Source organism: Hippopotamus amphibius, chromosome 4, assembly GCF_030028045.1.
Source record: "Hippopotamus amphibius kiboko isolate mHipAmp2 chromosome 4, mHipAmp2.hap2, whole genome shotgun sequence".
Taxonomy (NCBI): Eukaryota; Metazoa; Chordata; class Mammalia; order Artiodactyla; family Hippopotamidae; genus Hippopotamus; species Hippopotamus amphibius.
The window spans coordinates 5,522,215-5,543,226 of NC_080189.1; the positions used below are offsets into that span (position 1 = coordinate 5,522,215).

The following is a 21,012-nucleotide window of genomic DNA, read 5'->3' on the forward strand; positions in this document are numbered from 1 at the left end:
GCCAGTTACTGCTGGAAGCCTTAGTGGACCTAGTGGGACGCTGAAGACCTCGGGGAGGACAAGCAAAGGAGGGTTTTCAGTCTCGTGAAGGAAGCAGAGAGTAGTATCTAATCGCATCACGTGCAAAGGGGAATTTCTGGAGCTACACGATGCCTAGGCTGACGGGGTGGGGGTGGGGTGGGGGGGTGACAGACACCCTGGACTTAATTAGACGTGGTTTAAAAATAAGACTCTTCTTTTAAATAATAAAGTAATAAACATTCATTTACTATAGAATTAAATCTAAACCTATTATTTAACCAGAAGTCTGGTTTTGCTAATGGGCACAGGTGGGCCCAATATTAAAAGCCTATTATTGGCCAGACAGTGGTTTCTCCACTTGTATTTAAAGTCTGTCATCCTGTCTCCTCTGGTGCTGAAATCAAAATAATATTTGCATGTCGACCAGGTTTCACAAGTGCTCACATGCAAATGCCAGCTCTGACCGCAGGGTAAGGAAAATCAGAGCTCCTTCCAGAACCTTCCTCTGGGATTTGGGAAGCAGCCCAGGTATCCAGGATTTCCTTTCCTGGGAGTCCCAATGGGAGAGCAGGCATGAGCAGGGGCAGAGGGCAGGTGCTGGCCCCTCAGTCATTGCTGGGTGTGAATACGCTGAATGAAAAAAAAAAAAAAAAAGAAAAAGGAAAACAAACAAACAAACAGAGAATGTGGACCAAGCATCCTCCCAACTCCCTGCCTGCCGCCTACACCTTCCCACCGTCAAGAACCGGTGTGACCATCCCTATATAAAACCATCCCCATTGCCTATTCAGGGACCTCCGGGCTTCTCAGGGACAGGGACCATGCCCCCAAAGGAGTGTTCCATCCGTCCTTCTGACCCTGACGCCTCGAAGCATCACAGGCTCTCACTACAGAATTGCTGGTTGTGGGATGGATTGAAAAGGTGTCACTCCAAGAGTATTCCTTGTTCTCCAGCAGCATTGTTTCAGGTTTGTTTGTTTTAATTCCCTTCCAGCCACTCCCTCTCCTGCCCACAGTAATTCCTGTAGTCAAAAGAATTCCAGAGAAGGCCTCTTCTTCCTCCTAAGAAAGCTTCCATGAGGGTCGTGAGAATGTCTTTTCCTCATCCTCCCTCTTCCCCAAATCAAGCGAAGGCAGGTCATCAGCACGATTCCATGTGCTCTTTGGCTACCTCTGTGGCCACGTCAGTCTTCACCGGCAATCACTCCCTGTATCCTCTGCTCCAGTTCAAGCTGGAACTGTTCATCACACACACTTCTTTGTTACACACACACACACACACACACACACCCCTGCCCCCATATGTAGCCACTTGAGCAGCCAGAACAACCACAGGAGAGAATCAAGGTCCAACAGGTCGGCAACTAGGAAGTCCGCTTTCGTTCGCCTGCGGCTGCCATTTTCATTTGGAAGTGTGTGGCTCTGGTTGGAATCTTGGACACTTCCAGCCTTGTGATAAAATACCCCAGAAAGTTCCAATTCACGGAAAGCTTGTCCCTTTCGACCCCAGAGCTTAGCGCCACCCAATGCCCCCTGCAAAGCGAAGTAAGTGCATCCCGCCCGCCACAGGTGTGCGTGCTCTGTGGGATAGACCAGCGATGGCTTGAAATTAAGCCTTTCCTTTCAGCCTCTTTGGTCAACAGAGATCCAGATTATGTGGCCAAAGAGCACGTGGCCATAGTAATAAAAATGTAAAGGAAGATTCGGAAAGGGTTTTGCTAATCAGATAAGAGAATTGACTGTAGCAACTTTTCTACCCTCTGCAATTAGAGGCGAGTAATTAAACAAAAGCTACCTGGAGTCTTAAGAGATCTCTTCTGAGGGTTTTCACTAGAGCCGGGAAGCCAGTGGATGAGTCAGGAGGCTGGCGCTCTGTCCCCAAGCTGCCTGCCAGGGTTCGAGTGACCCTGGAGACCAGAGCCTCTGGCCAGCCTTCCTTTGCCTAAAGCCTCCTCCTGCCGTCCTCGGAATGAATGGAGAACCAGTACTGGAACAAAACACCAGAGTTCCTCCTGCCCAGGGCCACTCGTCACCCCAGCACTGCCTGTCCCCATCTCTTGTCCCCTGTTCATGCCAGCGGAGCCCTCGGCTGGCTGTGCCCCTGGGGGAAGCATAGACTGTTCTTTGCCCCAAGCAGCGGGCAAGGCTGCTGTCCATCCTGCCTCCCCCACCCTGTCCCCCAGGGGTCCTCTGCTCCCCGCCTGGCCCCTCGTGGTCTTCATGCTGCTCCCGGATGCCCACCTGCCCACCTGGCTCCTGGTGTCCAGATCCTTGAAGATCCCAGCATTCATTCAGCCACTCATCAGTATATACGTATTTAGCTTTTTATGATGGAGAATTTCAAGCATACGGAGAAGTAGGGAGAATGGAGTTAACAGTACCCCTCTTCAGGCTCCTCGGTGAGACACACTCTGCCAGTCCCACCAGTGTCTGAGCTTCTCTGTGCCAGTGCTGGGGGCATGGACAAGAGTCCACCCTCCTGGGGCAAACTGCTGAGGTGGCTTTTTAAATTGTGGTAAAAGAGACAGAGCATAGGATTTACTGTCTTACCCGTCTTTAAGTGTGCAGTTCTCTGGGATTAAATACATTCACTCTGTTGAGCAACCATCACCACCTGCAACTTCCCAGCTTCCCGGCATCCCCACCCGAACCTCTGCATCCACGAACATCAGCGGTCCATTCCGTCCTCCCCTAGCCCTGGAAACCCCCCACCCCCACTTCCTGCTTCTGTGAACTGGCTGCTCCAAGTGCCTCACGCGCATGGAATCACACTGTATCCCTCCTTTGTGTCTGGCTTGTTCGACAGCCCAGCAAACTTTCCTTTGTGATGCCTGGCGGTGGTGAGCACTATGAAGGAAGAGGAAGGATGAGGGGTTGGCCAGCTGGGCAGAGGGCTTGAGTGACAGGAGGGGTGGGCCATGCAGACCCCTGTGGTAGGTCCTTCCAGACAGAAGGGAGGCCCAGACCCTGCGGGGGAGACCCCTGGGGTGGTCCAGAAGCACGAAGGGGCCAGTGTGGCTGGACGGCACGAAGCCGAGTGAGGCACTCAGTCGGGGTCTCAGTGAGACGGCGGGCACCGAGGCTGGTTTATTTACTGTCTTGTGGGCCTGGGGTGTGAGATGAAGCCCCGGGGGTCTTGAGAAGAGCATCCCTGGGCTCTGGGGGCTGGGGCCTTGCCCAGGGCCGCAGCATGGCGAGGGCAGCACTGGGACAGGAGCCTGTGCCCCCACCCTCTCCGCAAGCCTGGTGCCCACCCAGAGCCGCCGGCCCAGCCTCCCGTTCTCTCTGCTGAATCTGTGCCCACACAGAAGACGCTGGAGAGGCAGCACCTCATTTGCAAGGGGGGGGTCGGGGTTTCAGACTCTGTAAAGTCCATGGTGGAGGCGTTTGGGGTCAGAGGAGAGCGTTCACCGTGCTCCTTGGAGAACCAACGCACTTCAAGAGCAGTAGTCCAGGCTAGAAATCAGAGGAGGCCCGGCCCACCGCCTCCTGCCCATCCCACCCTAAGCCGAGCTGGAGGAGCTCATCACTTCTCTGCCCCACTTTCCTCTACGTAGTCGCCACCAAATGCCGCGTGGCAGGCCCTGGACCAGTCCCCGTAGATGACAGGTGGAAGGAGGGGCCCAGGCGAGGGCTTCCGGGGAAACCTCAGTTAAGCACGTCCGGATTCATCCTCTCCCAGAGGACGCCCTGCATCTCCAGCAAGTCAGCCAGTCACCACCTGGCGGCAGAGTGGCTGGGGCGGGTGTGTCCTCAGCCAATTCACTCTGCAGCTCTGTGCCTGTTTCCACCTGTGCACTGCTGCCCCAAGGGTGGAGGTGGGGCTGGAGGAGACAGGGCAACTGAGCTGTTGTTCTCAGTGCCCCTTCCCTTTCCTGCCCCCAGCGGGACAGACTAGGAACATTCTAGCAACAAGGCCCAGGTGGTGATGGAGACGGTCAGTGAAGTGGGTGTTTGTGGGCTGCCTGGTTTGGGGAGCTGCTTTCCTCTGGGGGATCCCGATTCTGGGCAGAGAACCTTGATCCCGGACACGGTGTGTTTGTGATTCCAGGACTGAGGATGTCTGACCGTATCTTAAGACCATAGGACACGATGGCAGAGCCTGGTGGAATGAATAGAGAAATAAGGGAGAAAGAAGGCTGGTGAGAGGGGGTGGACCTCGCATAGTGACCCTGACAGTATTGGAGATGCCTTGGGGCTGTAAAGCCTGGCCAGGGTCAGACAGCGCCTGCCAACTCATCACCCAGACCCTCCCGCAGGACCTGGTCCAGGGTGGACCTGAGGGCCCAGAGGCCTCAGCACCCAAGAGAGCATCAGCTGGGACTTCCAGCCTCCAGACCAGACTGAGAACCTGGGGCGTTTAAAGAGAAGGTGGACTCTGTCCTCAAGTCATAATCTGTCTCTGATGACTGAGAAGGGAAACAGGCGTGGTCCAGATCCTCTGGAGAACCCGAGGGCCAGGATGCTTCTGGTACCACTGCGGCCCATGGCCCCGACCCTGCTGGCCTCCAGTGGTGTCTCCCGACCGTGGCAGTGGTCCAGGCCATAACCCCCAGGAGGGAGTGCGTCCCCTCCCAGGGAAGCCCCTGCTCAGACCTGTGCATGGCCCGTGCAATGGCGCCCCCAGAGCCCCACGATGCAGTGTGGGTAGACCTCCAGCAAACCCAGGCTGGCGGGTGGGGGCGCGGTGCCTGCCTGGGGCTCCAGGGCCAAGGGCACTGCTGAGATAAAGAGGTGGATGGCTCAAGGCAGATTCGGGGAGAGTTTTGGTGAGTCATAACTAAACTGCTTTGCTGAAAGAGGTAACACAGATCAGCGAATACCCGTGATTTCACGAATGCACAGCAAATAAGTGATAAAACTGCCAGGGCTCAGTCTAGCCTGCGTTCAGCCATCCTGTAGCTTTCATGACTACAGTCCGAATCCCCAGTCCAAGACCTTGCCTCCTAGAAACGTTCAGCTTTGCTGGGGACACGAGGCTGAAAGAAGCAGAGGACGAGACCCTGACTGCTCAGTTCTGAGCCCCGGGCCTCAGGCCTGGGGTTGGCTGTCTTCCTCTGTGCTTGGGAAAGAGGAGGCCTTGGGAAATTGCTCAAGTATGCGTGCGCTTCTGCAAGGGTCTCTGAGAAATTCTCTGTTAGTCAGAATCGAATGCGTGCTTTTCCTTGCGGCAATTCTGTTGACAAATAATTTACTGTGTATATATACTGGGAAATCGTTTCATGTCTGCCAGTGCAGAGCAAAGAAAGAAAAAGAGAAGGCCTGGTATAGACAATGGGGAGTATTTTTAAATGTAGGTTTTATTGCTATTCAGGTGCGGTGAGGCCAACAGATCAGGAGAGGACGCCACGGAACAGGCCATTGGTTACTTCCTAGTTCCCAAGAGAAGGGGGCATGTCACCCCCACAGGGAAGCCCCAGGATGGGTCGGGGGCAGAAGGAGCGAGGGGAGAGCTCGGGCAGGAGCCTTATTGTGGTTTCCATGGGAGGGGCCAGGTCAGGCAGAGAAGTGGGTTCAGGACAGGCTAGTTTGAATAATTTCAGCAGGCTCTGGGGGCTCTAGTTGTCTGGTACCTGCCCCTGGGATGGTCAGGCCGGGGGACGGTGCCTTCTGGAGTGTAAGAACCAGCTGAACAAGGGAGCTTCCCAGTACAGGGTCTGCACTGGTTTATTTGCATATGAAAGGCACACTCCCTCTAAGCCTTGGCTCACCCTGGAAGGGGCGGTCTCTCCCCAGTCAGCCAGGCCCCAGGTGCCAGAATAGCAAGAAGACAGAAAGTAAGAAAATGCAGTCAACACGATGTCACTCTCGTAGTTCTCACTTGTTCTCTTTACCTTTAATTTCTTTTCTTAAAAATTGGAGTATAGTTGATTTACAATGGTGTGTTAGTTTCAGGTGTACAGCAAAGTGAATCAGTTATACATATACATATATTCACTCCTTTTAAGATTTTTTTCCCATATAGGCCATTACAGAGTATTGAGTGAGTTCCCTGTGCTATACAGTAGGTCCTTATTAGTTATCGATTTTATATATAGTAGTGTGTATGTGTCAATGTCAATCTCTTATTCCTTCCCCCCTTACCCTTTGGTAACTATGTTTGTTTTCTACATCTATAACTTTATTTCTGTTTTTTTGTTTTGTTTTGTTTTTCTCTTTTTTTTTCTTTTCTTTTATTTTGTTTTCTATTTCTGTTTTATAGATAAATTTATTTGTACCCTTTTTTTAGATTCCACATATAAGCAATATCATATATTTGTCTTTCTCTGACTTACTTCACTTAGCATGATCATCTCTAGGTCCATCCATGTTGCTGCAAATGGCATTATTTCATTCTTTTTCATGGCTGAGGAATATTCCATTGTATATATGTACCACATCTTCTTCATCCATTCCTCTGTTGACAGATATTTAGGATGCATCCATGTCCTGGCTGTTGGCTTCAACTTCTAAGTGTTTCCAACTCTATTGGGTGGAGATCTGCCTGCCTGCAGAGCCCAGCCTTCAGCACAGAGGGGAGGAAGGGCTGGTGTCCCCAAGTCCAGACGTCCTGGACTCCTGGGCCTCCTGGCAGCTCAGGCAGCTGAGGAGCAAGGTGAAGGGCTCTCTGTGCCTGACAGGTCTCCTGCAGGTCCTCCATCCCATCTCCAGGCCACAGAAAATACCTGTGAGTGACCACAGACCAGCCTGAGGGTGCCACCTTCCCCCCATTGGTCATCAGTGCTTTTCCAGGAAATAACCACGTGCTGTCGTCAGTGGCTGGTGGACGCGTGAGAAGTGGGTTCTGAAAACACACGCAGCTGGGGATGCGTTAAGCCGCTTTTGCATGGAGTCTGGGAGTTGCCTAATTGTGGCCTTATTTCTGGATGAAAGTGACAGGCAGGGGTGGCCAGACCAACACGAGGGCCCCTGGAGGATACGGCATCACCTGTGGGCCCTCAGGAGGCACCCGCGTCGTCCCACGTCAGGGTTTCCTTGGAGCGGAGCTCCGCTCACTGTGCCGACGCCCCTGGGTCTGGCCCCTCAGCCCTGTCTGCCTTCTCTCCCGGGTTGTGCACCCCCCTCGGCTTCCCACGTGAACAGCACGGCTCTCGCGGTTCCCGCCTCCTGCTCCGTCGCTGCGGCTCTCTCTGCTGAGGTACTCCCTGAACGCATCTATGACGATTCCACCTTGGGGTGGGGGTCCAGCTGCCGGGGCGAGTGGTGGACCGTATAGATGCGGAGCAAACACACATAAGTAGTAATTAAAGTGCATAATGAAATATTACAGAGTGAACGGAGATGTCAGAAGGGTGGATTTCCGTGTGCAGGGAGGCTGCTCTAGACAAGAACAGGCCCTAAAGAGGGAGATCGGCAGCCAGGGGGAGGAGAAGGGAGAGGAGCAGAAAGGGTCCAGACGGGAGAAGCAGCGTGCAGAGGTCTGGGGCAGGCCCGGCCTGGCACGTGGAGGGACCTAAAGGGGTTCCCAGAGACCAGGGGGACCCGAGGGTGTCTCCGGAGCCTGGAAGGTCACCCTCAGTGGGTACCACTCAGCTCAGCATCCCTCACAGATGTTTAGGGAAAATGATGGCCATCACTCCCCCAGCCGACCACCTCAGCTCCTAACTTCCCTGCTGAGATCAGTGTGGCCGTCCCCCGAGGCAGGTCCACATTTACAGAATCTGCCTAACTTGGGGCTGGTCTGTCGGTAGCACAGGGAAGGGAGCAGTTCCACCCCAGAAATGCAGGTTTTCTAATCCACCTCTGCTTCCTGGGAGCGCCCAGCTAACAGTGGCCTCTGCGGAGTTTGCCCTCATTCCAGGCTTCTCTGGGTCACGTGGCTGAGAAGGGCCCATCTGGGTCCACGGTTGTCTTCAGAAGATAAAGGAAAGAGAATCACACGGACTGTGCTTTTCCTGCCACCTCCTCCTCTAGTCCACTGCCTTGGAAGTGTTCTCTACAAAATCTCTCCTGGGCTCTCCAGGACCTGCCTCAGTCTCACTTATTTCTTTTTTAATTTATTTATTTGTTTATTTATTTATTATTGGCTATGTTGTGTCTTCGCCGCTGCGCGGGCTTTCTCTAGTTGCCGCGAGTGGGGGCTACTCTTTGCTGCAGTGCACAGGCTTTTTACTGCAGTGGCTTCTCTTGCTGCAGAACATGGGCTCTAGGTGCGTGGGCTTCAGTAGTTGTGGCGCATGGGCTCAGTAGTTGTGGCTCACGGGCTCTTAGAGCAAAGGCTCAGTGGTTGCGGCACACGGGCTTAGTTGCTCCGCAGCATGTGGGATCTTCCTGGACCAGGGATCGAACCTGTATTCCCTGCACTGGCAGGAGGATTCTTAACCACTGCACCATCAGGGAAGTCCCAGTCTCACTTATTTCTGAGTAAGACAGTAAGTCAACAGCAGGGCCTGGTTAATGTGGCCAAGCTGTCTCGTGAACTCCTGGAGCATGGATACTGTCTCATTCTTCTCTCTGCTTGTGACGTATCTCTGGCTGTTACTCTTATTCCTGTTCCCGTGTTCCTCTACAACAGGACCCCAGTTTCATTTCGTGGCAGTACGTAGGGCTCAACAGGGCATGTGACAAAGTTCTTCAGTGATCCATACGTGGGAGTGCTGTTTACACTTATGTGCAAGACTCTTAAAAGGGGGAGACATGAACTCCCCTTTGTTCATTTTAACGTTCCCCTGCCTTGAACATAGATGTGATGGTGGGAGCTCTTGCAGCCACCTTGGATCATAAGGCGACTGCTGAGGATGGAAGGCACAGGATGAGGTTAGTGGAAAATAAAGATAGGAGCCTGGGTTAACATTGTAAAGCTGCCATAGCAGCTCTTGGCTGCCTGTCTTTCAGACATCTTTTGTGTGAAAGAATAAACTTCTTTCTCGCATAAGCCACTGTTATTTTGGATTTTTCTATTAAATAAGGACAAACATAACCCCAACTGATGTAGCCTAACATGGAGCTTGATCAATATCAGGCACTCCGTACTTACTTGAGGACTGAGCAAGTGATCTGTGAGCTTCTCCCGTGTGTAGGTGAGGCTGCTTCAGACCCAAGATACCGAGGCACAGGTGGGTGAGGGCTACCCAGACTGGGATGAGGGCCCTGTCTCTGAGGTCATCCCACTGACCTTTGTCCAGCTCCGCATTCCCTAGAGCTGTGTGCTCACTATACCGCACGCAGACTCTCTTTAAGGAAACTCTGATACTCTAAATTTAGACTAAAAAAATTAGGCCTGTGGGTGCTTAATACAAATAGGTCATGTCTTCAAATTGCTGTGTCCATTCCCGTGGATTTTAGACTATGACTTAGTTTGAGGTGATCCAACTGCAGAGAGAGGTGGATGTGCTATTTCAGCTGAAGGTGCAAAGGCAAACGTCACACCCACCTTTTGGGCCGCCGTGTAGAGCTCGGGAGTAGCTGTGAAATCTGGACTCTGTATCAACAGGGCTTAAAAAAAATTATTACCGTTAATCATAGACTTTTTATTCTTCCAGTTTTATTGAGATACAATTGACACACAGCACTGTGTAAGTTCTAGGTGGACAGCATAATAATTTGACTTCCATACATCATGAAATTACCACAATACATTCAGTGAACATCCACCATCCCGTATAGATACAAACTAAGAGAAAAAGAAAAAAAATTTTTCCCTTGTGATGAGAACTCTTAGGATTTACTGCCTTAACAACGTTCGCATGTAACATAAGCAGTGTCAGTTATATTAATCATGTTCTACATGACATCCCTAGTACTTGTTTATCTTATAACTGGAAGATATAACCACCTTCATCCAATTCACCTCCCCCAGCTCTGGTAACAACTGCACTCTCTTTTTCTGTGAGCGTGTTTGTTCGGTTTTGAAGTATAATTGCCTACAATACTGTGTTAATTCCCAGTGTGTAGCATGGTGATTCACTATTTCTGTACATTTCAAAACGATTCCCCCTGGGCCCCCCGGGCCTTGACATTCCTTTCTATGATGTGTCTCTGGTGCACATCATTGGAGAAGCCAGATACCCACAAGTTAACCCGTCTGATACATGTATTTATGACACACGTGTCAGGCTGGTGCGAATGATGTGAAGACGTAGGAGGTGCCTTGGCGGCTCGCGTGTAGGTGGGGTTGAGGGACCCCTGCCCGGAGAGGGGCCCCCAGGACGGGCGCTGAGGCTAAACGCTCTGGGGCTTGGGTGCGAGTTGGGGAGGCGTCTGCTCTGAACCCAGGGCTGAGGTCAGATTGGTGGAGACATGGGGGTGGGGGGGTGGGAGAGGAGGCAAGGAAAAGTCTAGAAAGAGAAGATGGGTCCAGATTTTAGAAAACCTAGGATTCCCGGCTGGAGGGTAAGCCATGCCTGGGGCTCCTGGGGGTGTGAGCAGGGAGCACCCAGTTAGGAGGAGTTCGGGGAAGGAGCTGGGGAGCTGGAGGCTTCAAGGAAGGAGCTTGTCCTTCAGGAACAGAGCCTTCCAGGGTCTCAGCTGCAGCCTCCCCAGGGCTGCAGGGGTGCCGAGCCCTAAGGCAGCTCCCCGTCCCCTCGCCCGTCAGCAGCCCCGTGTCTCTGAGCCTAGTGTCTTGCGGGCAGGTGTCTCCTGGTACCGACCAGCTGTGGGTCCGGGTCGCCGGCCTGAAGAACCAGGCCTGAGAGGCGTCTGGGGGAGAGAGGAAGGCCAAGCAGGGAGGCACCTGGTCCTGGCCTGGGTGGTGGGATGTCACCGTGAGGTATCAGTGGTGATGTCCCTTGCGTGGCTTTCTCACATTTCATGTTCAATAATTCTCTTAGGGCAGGTAGAATAAAAGGTGGAGGTGGGAAGCGGAGGCCCAGAGAGGCCAGGAGACGTGGCAGTCACACGTGGCAACCTGCCCAAGAAGAGATGGCATCTGGCATCTCAGCCACCTCCAGGCAGCACAGGCCCTCGTGTCACGGGCCCTCCTGCTGCTGAAGGTGTGTAGGGTGGACAGCTGCGCACCTCTCCCCTCCTGCAGTGACGTCAGAGCATCCCCTTCTCTGCCACGTCCCTCATGCCCACCCGCTGCTGCCCCACTGGCCGTGACTCACGGGGGAGACTGAGTCAGAAGTCCCCTCTTGCCCTCCCCGCTTCTCATTCCTCGTGACGCAGCTGGTCACAGAACAGTCAGAGCTGATCGAAAGGGACAACAGAAGTGGCCAAGCCTAGAGACGGCCTCCGAGCGGCTGCGGCCGTGACCCTGAGGAGGTGCCTAGATGCGGCCGCAGGGAGAGCTGTACCTTCAGGCCGGCACCTGTGGGCCGGGCACGCGGAGTGTGATGAGCCTGGGAGGATAACCCCGCCCCCCGCAACCCTTCCAGGGTCTCCCTCCTCAGGGGTCTCCTGCTATCATCGTCCTGTTGGCCACATCTGGGCGCTTCTGCCCCCGGACTCACTGCAGCCACATGGGCGGGTCCCCTCCTCCCGGGGGGTCCCTGCTCACCACGCGCAGGTCTGCCTCGACTGCCTCCAGCGCTGACTTGTTAAAACCTTGTTCGCATCGATGTTGCTACAGCGAAGCTCACAGAACCGTGTACAGAGCGTAGGTGGTGGATTTGCACAATTTAACACACTCGTGTAAACGACACGCGGGTTAAGAGACAGAACATCCCCAGCAGCCTCTCCCAGGTCCCCTCAGTCACTGCCCCCCAAGACGAGTGTTGTCTGGCTTTGAACTTTATATGACGGGTCCATACACGATGTATCTCTGTCCGGCTGCTTTCACCTGAGCGTTATGAGATGCAGCCCTGCCCACGCCGTGGCTGAAGTTCGTTCACGTCATTGCTGGGGGGTCGCTCCCCTGCAGAGACCACCCCTCCTCCATCCCCCGCCTGCGGGCAGGCACTGGCGGGTCTCCAGACTGGGGCCCTGACAGTTCCCGGTGCTGCCGTAAGCGTTCTTGTACATCCTTATGCGTTTCTGTTGGACACACCCTAGGCCTGCAGTTGGAAGGGCAGGCGTGTGTGCAGCCTCGGTGGACGCTGTGGCGTTAGCGGACGTGTGTGCCCTGCCTCCCGGTCTAGTCTGTGAGCAGGAGCTGTGGCCTCATTTCCCCATGCTCCTCACCTAGTACCTCGCGCTGTGCAGCCCTCCTCCTCTGCCCATCCTCCAGCTCCACATACATGCAGGCATCTTCCCTACCTGGTAATTGAGGTGGAGCATCCCCAGGTGGCCCCCAGGATCCTTTGAAGGGTGGGACCCAACACCCCATGTCCTCATGCGCTTCTGCACTAGCAAGGACTCAGGCTCAGCCTGCTAACTGCACATGGTGAAGACTGGGGAGGAGTTCCGTTCTCTAAGGCTGCTTTCTTCCTGGGGCTCAGTGTTTGGGGTTTATCTATGACTGGGAACTGTAGCAGGACCTGGTTTGTAACCACCAGCTGTCGCTATAGCAACTCCTCACTTACACCACTAAAAATAGATCCTCTTCATCCCTTGGATAGAAAAATCAAAGAAGATCAAAGTGGGGGAGGGTCTGTCCGCTCAGCTGCGGGTCCCCAGATGGATTTCAAGGTGCAGCGGTGTAGCTCTTGGGGCCTCTTTAACCGCCCGTCTAAGAGCAGAAAGGGCTGGGGTGGGTGGCAAGTCCTCCGGGCTGGCATTCTCCCGGCTCCAGGGATGCTAGCGTCTCCCCCACTCTCAGTTCATCTGTCTTCTCCTTTATAGGCTGCACCACAGAATTTAATCCTTAATTATAAAGTCATTTCACTTGGGCTTTATTCAGTTTCTTAATCTTAAATCTTAATTCTTCTCTGGGATTGTAAATATTTTTCAAGGTCAAGGACTTAATTAGGAGGGCGGTATGAGAACTCGAAATCCTGTCCTATGAGTAAGAGTTGAAAGAATTGGAAATGTTGGCATGAGCAGAAGTGAACTTGGGACCGGGTGGGAACAGTCTTCAGATACTTGAAGGACTGTCGTAGTGAAGAGGGACTTCCTTGTTCTCTCTCACCCCACAGGAACACGGAGCTCAACTCCATGGGAGAAGAAATATTCCCCCCTATGAAAATGTACGCATTTCTTTGTAAAGCATTTTATTGCATTTTTATTTTTTTTATTTTTTTAAATTAATTAATTAATTTATTTTATTGGCTGTGTTGGGTCTTTTCTGCTGTGCGTGGGCTTTCTTTTTAGTTGTGGTGAGTGGGGGCTACTCTTCATTGTGGTGCGCGGGCTCCTCATTGCCGTGGCTTCTCTTGTTGTGGAGCACGGGCTCTAGGCACGTGGGCTTCAGTAGTTGCAGCACATGGGCTCAATAGTTGTGGCTCACGGGCTCTAAAGCGCAGGCTCAATAGTTGTGGCGCACGGGCTTAATTGCTCTGCGGCATGTGGGATCTTCCTGGAGCAGGGATTGAACCCATGTCCCTCCATTGGCAGGCGGATTCTTAACCACTGCGCCACCTAGGAAGCCCTATTGCATTTTTAAAATCATGAAAGTAGTAAAATCATTTCGAAATGTTTGAAAGCAGGGGAAAGCCCCCAAAATGATATGCCTGCACAGCACACTAAGACCTTTGTGGGTCTCTCAGAAGCACAGGAGGTGGCGGTGGCTGCTCCGGGAGGCGGTGCCCGGTATGGACAGGGCGGGGCCGAAGCTGGCTCCACTCTGTCAGGCTAGCGGGGTGGCCGTCCTCGTCCTCGTAGGTGGCTGTGAAGACTCAGGGTAACGCCCAGAGCAGCCTGCCCTGCATACAGTCAGCGCTCAGCAGCGTTAGTTGTTATCTCCGGGGACCTTTCAGCCGAGGGTGAGTGTTCAAACACAGGATGGGAGATTTACTGAGAGGTCCTGGCCCTGAGATTCCGGCTGGAGTAGAGCGAAGATGTGAGTGAGAATGAGACATTAGCTTGAGACGTGGAGTGGTCGGGACCAACGGTGCAGGAAGTAGTGCACTGGCCAAGGGCAGGCAGGGGCACTAGGGAGCCTTGGCTTTGGCCATTCCTGGCCTGACCCCACCTCCACCCCTGCTCCAGTGGAACCCTCACCGCCCAGGAGTTGGTGATATACCCGCTCCTTTTTTTTTTTTCCTTATTGTCATAAAATATACATAACATAAAATGTACCATTTTAGGGCTGTCGCTTGCTCCCTTCTCGGTCCCTGCTCCCGGTGGCCGGGAGTGAGTGTGGGCCAGGGGTAGGCCCGCAAGAGTAGGAGGCGTTGGGGGAGCAGGTCTGAGAGTCGAAGTGTCCAGCAAGAATTGGAAGGCGCAGGAGACAGCGAGGATGGGCCCAGGAGCAATGGCATCCAAAGAGGGACAAGCAGTAAGAAATCTCAACGTGGAAGATGCCCAACAGGAAAACGAAGGAGGGGGCCAGGTCCCTTTGCAGGGAGAGGAATCACGCGATTTGGGAGGGGGCGGAGGCCAGAAGCCGGGAGGAAGTGTCAGGCTGGGACGGGTTAGACGACGTGTCCCTAATTTTAGATGGGCCATACCCAGCAGGCATGCGGATCACAGTGAAATGCGGGGTGATGTAGAGAAGCGCGTAGGGCAGATGATGGAAGTCAGGAGGAAGACTCAGAAGCAGCAAATGAGGCATCGTGTGCACTACCAGACTCCTGAACCTGGCAGGCATTGTGAGTTTTGCCTTATACCTTGAATCCTAAGAGTTTCCCTGAGGTTAATAGTGTGGCCTCTGCTCTACACGCTTGTAGTTCCGTGATTTACTTTTTTCTGTAAACCTTTTGGTGTTTCCACTTACCGGTTTCTATTGTTTTGTCTCAGTGTAAAACTTTCTCTCAGCGGGGCAGGTTCATCCAGTTATAGGAAAAAAAGTATTCTTTTCATAACATGAAATTAATAAAGCAATTTAAAAAGCAAAAAAAAAAAAATGTACCATTTTAACCATCTTTAAGTGTCTGGTCCAGTGGCGTTAAGTACATTCACACTGTTGTGCCGCCACCACCACCATCCACCTCCAGAGCTCTCTCATCTTGCGAAACTGAAACTCTGTGCCCAGTTAAACAGCAGCTCGCCATCCCCTGTCCCCAGCACCCACCGTTCTACTTTCTGTCTCTGTGAATTTGACTGTTCTAGGACCCTCGTATAAGTGGGATCATACAGTATTTGTACTTTTGTGACTGTTGCTGTAGCACGTGTCAGAATGTCCCACTCATCCATCGTGGACACAGTCTCTGCCTGCCCAGATGGCAAGCCGCTCAAGGCAGTGATGGGCCCCGTTCCTCTCATCCTGGACCAGACCTGTGCGCTCGCTTCACGTGCGGCAAAATGATCGGCCCCGCTGCTGCCGGGCCCTCCTGGGGCTGCACGACGAGTACCGCCAAGGCCCCTCATTTTCTCAAGGCACAGACTTTGGGTCCCAACATCATCCTCTTCTGCCTCATCCGTCCCAGACGCCTCTGCCTCTTCAGCCTGTGCAAATCGGCAGCAACGCCCAAGCAGGAGTTAGCTTATCACACAGAGCAGTGGCGGTGGGTGAGGGCTGGTTCCGTCAGGCTAGGAAATGTGTCTGGAATACTGGGCTGGGGAGATGGTCTGAAAGCACGGGGTTCTCAGAAAAGATGGTAGAGAAGCCGGGAGGGCTTCCAGGAGGAGGCAGTGGGCCTCGGAGACAGGCCTGGCATTCATCATGGGTGAGCGAGGGCCAGCCCTGCCTTCTGAGGCTCTGGAGGGCTTTCCAGTGCCAGGGGCTCCGAGCAGCAGAGCCCACGGGGGGCGTCCCCTCTTCCTCGTGTGCAGGGTCGGCAGGAGCCGGGCCGAGCTGACTCCCTGTGGAGAGCCTCACCCTGGGCTTGCCAACAGGATTAGGAAGGGCTCTGGGGCCGAAAAGCTAACAGTTTATTTGATTGTGTTGGCTGAAGTGTGGACCCTGTAAAAGAAGGTCTCCAAAGGCTTAGGGAGATTGGAAACTTAGCCTGGGTTAACATGTAAGACTCTCACTCTCTCTGTTTCTCACACACCACACACACGCCCAGAGGACGCCCCTTTCACCAAGACCGTGACAGTTTGTGAGGGCGGCCCCAGCCTCCTTGATGAGCCCCGTGGCCGCTCTCCTCCGAGGTCAGAGATGGCAGTAGGAGCCACAGCCACTGCTCTGGGAATCCCGCGTGCATGGGGATCACTGGATCCTGGGTGGCAGGGCCACGTGGCAACACGTCACACCAAAGAAAGGTGGGCGTGGTTACCGCAAGGAACAGCAGCGTCAAAGCAGCCATCGGAACAGCCCGACTCCGGCGGACCGATGGCTGGTTGATCAGGGTGGTCCTAGACGTGAGATAGATGGGGGCCTCGAGTTCCAGGCCAAGGGAACCAAAGTCTGACTCAAATCATAAAACAGAGTGTCCTGGCCCCTCCGGTAACCCCAAGGTTTGAGCCAGTTTACAGACTCAGAGCCCTTTGAGTGAAGGACCCCAGGGTATGGCCAAAAACATATCAACAGACTACTGACCCTCCTCCCAGCCTTCCCTGAAGCTGCCTGTGGCCTTCAGCAGGGTGAGTGCATTGGCGAAAAGGTAATAATTAGGTTTTTCAGAGATGAGTGGACATTGACTCTGAGCTGACACCACCGCCAGGAGACCCAGAGGGTTGCTGTGGTTTCCCCCCCACGCCCTGTGCCTGCCCCCCCGCCCCCCCCCCCAGCAGGAGCTTAGCGAGGAGAAGGGGCTGGTGGCTGCAGCAGAGGATCTCCCCAGCTCCCTCGGTAGAGGATGACCTCAGGTCCCGTCTGCAGACCTCAGTTTCCCCATTTCTGGAGGCGGAGACCTCCGTGGAGGGTGGGGAGGAGAAGGGAGGAGGCAGGGCGGGGGCTGCTAGGGGCTCAGAAGCGGTTGGAGGGCCAGAGACATTCGGGGAAGTGAGGAATGTCGTGTAATAGACACGGCGGGCCCACCTCTATCTAATCAGGTTGGGTGTGTGTGAGCAGCACGTCCAGAATCAGAAAGTGCCGGGTAACGTGACAGCCCATGAGTGGGGACTGGTGTTGAGCCGCTGGCGGACGGGGGACCCGAGGTGCCTGCTCTCCGTCCCCCACCCTCGCCGGCACAGAGCCCCGAGGGCGTCTGTCCCCACCAGAACCTTGCTGGTTTCGGGAGAACGGACAGAATTCTACCTCCCCTGGGCCGCTGGCAGGGAGAGGCTACAAGTGACTGAGAATAGAAGCTTGTCCTTGGCAGGTGTGATGCCCAGGGCAGGAAAGGAGCCCTGGTGTCTGGGGAGGAAAAGACTGGTCAGTGTGGGGCAGAAGAAGGAGGAATTTTCACACAGTCCTACCACCTTTGCAGCTCCACTCAGTGCAGGTCTTTCAGGCCCAGCAAGCCACAGGCAGGGAGCAGCATTTATCTTTGCTCAGAGAAGTCGCGGGGCCCCTGGCCAGGATACACAGTTTTTGTGCCCCATTCACAGGGGGTTATAGATCTCAGAGCAGAAGGAATCTGAAAGGCCCTCATCCCAGCCTCCTGCTTTCAAGTAGGTACGACATCATTGCACCTGTTTTACAAATGAGGCACCTGGGGCTCAGATTATCTGCACAACACCAAGTAGCTAAATAATCTGGGAGTTCCCAGATCAACTTCAATCCCTGGAATAATATTGTTTTGTTTAAATACATGTGCAACTGAATAGGTAATACTCGTGCATGTTAAAACATTCAAGAAGTATATAAAAAGATAATGGTAAAAAGTAAGTATCTTCCACCCAGCACCCCAGCCTCCCAGTTCCTCTGCCTGGGAGGCAACCATTACTCAATACCTTTCAGAGACAGTCTGTGCATTGACAAGCTCTTTGTGTTTTTGTATCATGCCATCATCCTGTGGTGCAGCTCCGTTTTTAAGCCCTTGGAGCACATGCTGGCAGTCACTTCACAGCGACTCATCAGGAGATGCCCTGTTCCTTTTCGTGGTTGTACGGTGCTCCGTTTCGTACTGAACCAGTCCTCCGTCGATGGAGCTGCTCTCAGTCCTTGGCTGTAGAAAATGTTGCAACAAATACTGTTGTACATACTTTTCGTGCATGTGTGTAAATGTGTCTGTGATATAAATTCCTAGGAGTAAAATTTTGGGGTCAAGAGTGCATGTATTCCTGCTGTGACAGCGGTGGTGGAATTGCCCTCCGCGGAGGGTGTACAGTGTATACCCTCTAAACGAGGCTGTTCCCCGACATCCTAACCACACGCTGTGATCAGAGCTTTTTGATCTTTGTCTTTGTGGTGGTTTCAGCAGTGAGCTACGATAGATAACCTTGGCGCTGGAATAGGGGCCAAAACGTGAGCGTGAGGGCGCCAGGCATTGATTCGGAGCCCGTCCCTCCCCCTGATCCCTGGGTGTTTCCGGGTTTCACAGCGGAGATGCCCCTCCCTGGCCTGCGATAGCTCCTTGGGCTACTAAAATATTTCCACATGTGCTGCCCCACAGACCCGCCCAGCGCCCCGCACAAAGGAGGAGGGCCAGGGAGTTTCACCTGAAACACCCCAGTGCCAGAAACGCTGGGAGCTGAAGTGCCCCCAGGCAGCACCACCCATGTCAAGGGCAGGCGCAGGGGGCTGCCTGCCCCCGCACCCCACCCCGCCCAGCCACACACACACACTGCAGCCTGATGGCATCCTCACAACTGTAGCTGCCATCACGGCTTGCCTGTGATTTTCCCAAAGGCGACGGAAGAAAACTAGAAAACTCCACAACTCAACCCTCACCCCCCCACCTCCACTGTACAGGCTGCCTCCTCTGCATGCACGGATGCGGGGACCCCCCCAGGTGATTCTGCCTGGAGTCACCCCACCCCTCCTTGGGACTTTTCCTGCCCCGCCCCCGTCACCCCTCCCGCCACCGTTTGCATCCTCCAGGCCGAGGTGGTGCTCCTGTGCGAGGGCTTACTATTGATATAAGGTGTCCTCGTCACCAGTGTCCTCCTTTGTGCCCCCACTCGCCTGCAAGACCCTTTGGTCTCCGTGTCTTCGGCCCTGAGATCCTTGCACAAACATTTGTGGAATAAATAAATGAAGGGTCCCTTCCGCTCTAGGAAGTGCGTCCTGCTCTGCATTCCACGCACGTCCTTTGTCCCCCAACTTGGGTTCAAGGAACTTGGGGAACTCCGGAGATGTGAATATTTCTAATCTGTTCCGTGGAATGTGACCCTACGCAGACGAGATCGCATCTCCCCTCTGGTTACATCCTTCATCTCGGGGTCCCCCGAGACCTCAAGCCACTCAGCCCCACCCTGGCCTCCCCTCCACATGTCTCCACCAGGCCTGATGCCTCAAGTTTCCACTCTTATGTGTATAAAAACAGATGATTGAACTTGGTGTACCCCCCAAAAAAAATTAAAAAAAAAAAATTGGTATTAGTTAAAAAAAAAAAAAGGAAAAAAAATATATGATTTGAGATGTAATTCACATGCTGTATAACATTCATTTAAAGGGTACAATTCAATGGTTTTTAATGTACAGATCTTCCATAAACACGCCATAAGTTGAAAATATCCACAGTTGAAAAGCATTTAATACCCCTAACCTACCACGCATCACAGCTTAGCCCAGCCTACCTTAAATGCGCTTAGAGCGCTCACATTGGCCTACAGGTGGGCAAAGCCCTCTATCACAAAGCCTGTCTTATGGTAAAATGTTGAGTATCTTGTGTAATTCATTGGCTACTGTACTGAAGTTTGAAAAGCAGGATGGCCTGAGCTTAACTCCACAGGAGGAAGGGCACCAGGGAGACCGAGTCTTATGCGACAGCAAAGTGAGGGGGAGATGGTTTTGTTCTGCTCTCGGACAGATCAGAGTCCACACTGGTTATATGGGAATCTGGGGAATACAGGAAATAACCAACCAGTAAACACAGGCCTTAAAGCTCGTGGCGCTCCAGGCACCAGGCCTAACCGTAGGAGATATGCCAGCAGGATTTTGCAACATAGGTAATATTAACATGCAGGACACCGCAGCCAACTCCCTACGACGTGCTCCAGCCAGCGCTTGAGGAATTCCGCGAGGGCGTCGGGCGGGAAGGAGTAGTCAAGGGAGGCTGCAAGGAGGAGGCGGCCCATGAGCTGGGCCTTGAGGGGCACGGGGCTGGTCAGCAGAGGAGGGGAAGAATTCATAGCCGTGGTATGTGTGGTGTTTGTACAGGGTTGCCATGGAGACCAGGGGCACGGGCGCCACCAAGGAATGGTCGGGCCAGACAACATCTACGAGAGCAGTTGAAAGCAAACACAACACAATCGCCTATACATGCGTGATGGGGCACCGGCCTGTGGTGGTGAATACTCCACAACTGTCCACCCCGGACAGGCTCCACTTGTACTTGGAGCTTAGAGACGCCCACCCTGCTGTGCCCAGGCCACCAGGGGAGGGGGTTCTGGATGCTCCCATGTGGCCACAGGCCAGCAGCCGAGGGGACGTGGAACGGGCAGCACGGTGGTAGCGCCGCTCCTGCAGGAGCTAGCGGTCACCCTGGGTCCCCAGACAGGAGAGAGTGCTCTCAGGAATCAGGTCCAAGGTCACCCCCCAGCCACATGGCCGCATGGCATCATTCTGCTGGCCTCTGGTATCGGCCCTTTCTTCAGTTTGAGCTCAGTCCTGGGTGAAAAGCAGATCATGAAAGAGATGAGAGGGTGGAGGGGGCAGGAAGGGGGCATTTCTGAGCCTTGGCGTGGGGAGCGGGCCAACCCCAGAGATGCCAGCTCTGCGGGGCGGGAGCTGCTTGTGTGTGAGGCGGGACAGGGCCGAGTCTAGGGCTCCGCTACTGTGCCTGGCGGGGACGATGCCAAGGGCTGGGAAGGCAGGAAGTCCAGGAAGGGGGCTTGCAAATGGGCGGACCCGGGGGTGGCGAGGGCCCCGTCCTGTGGGCACACAAGGCACATGGCCCCCTAGGCTGCCACCCCCGCCTGGAACGCTTTGACAACCTGGGTGTCTTCCAGGTGCTCTGTGAGCTGTTTGTTCTCCACACAATTCATGTGCCCAGTGCGGTATGTTTCCAATTGTGTTTCTTTAATAATTGGATCCTGTGCTGAGAACAGTAAAAAATCAGATACCATTTCTCTTACTCTGGA

The 21,012-nt window shown here is 53.8% G+C and overlaps 2 protein-coding genes across 7 annotated transcripts in view; both read left to right on the top strand.

Moving 5' to 3' along the window:
- PRKAG2 (protein kinase AMP-activated non-catalytic subunit gamma 2) overlaps positions 1 to 21,012 on the top strand; it is a 274,675-nt gene that overhangs the window by 118,866 nt on the left and 134,797 nt on the right. The gene's annotated exons all lie outside the window — the stretch shown is intronic.
- Positions 14,130 to 14,764, top strand: LOC130851022 (protein BEX4-like). Its single transcript, XM_057730699.1, has one exon. The coding sequence runs from the start codon at positions 14,237 to 14,239 to the stop codon at positions 14,609 to 14,611; it is 375 nt and encodes a 124-aa protein (XP_057586682.1). The 5' UTR covers positions 14,130 to 14,236; the 3' UTR covers positions 14,612 to 14,764.

Excerpts from the sequence above, each read along its gene's own strand:
- LOC130851022 (XM_057730699.1), top strand. The coding sequence starts at position 14,237 with ATGGGCCCAGGAGCAATGGCATCCAAAGAGGGACAAGCAGTAAGAAAT.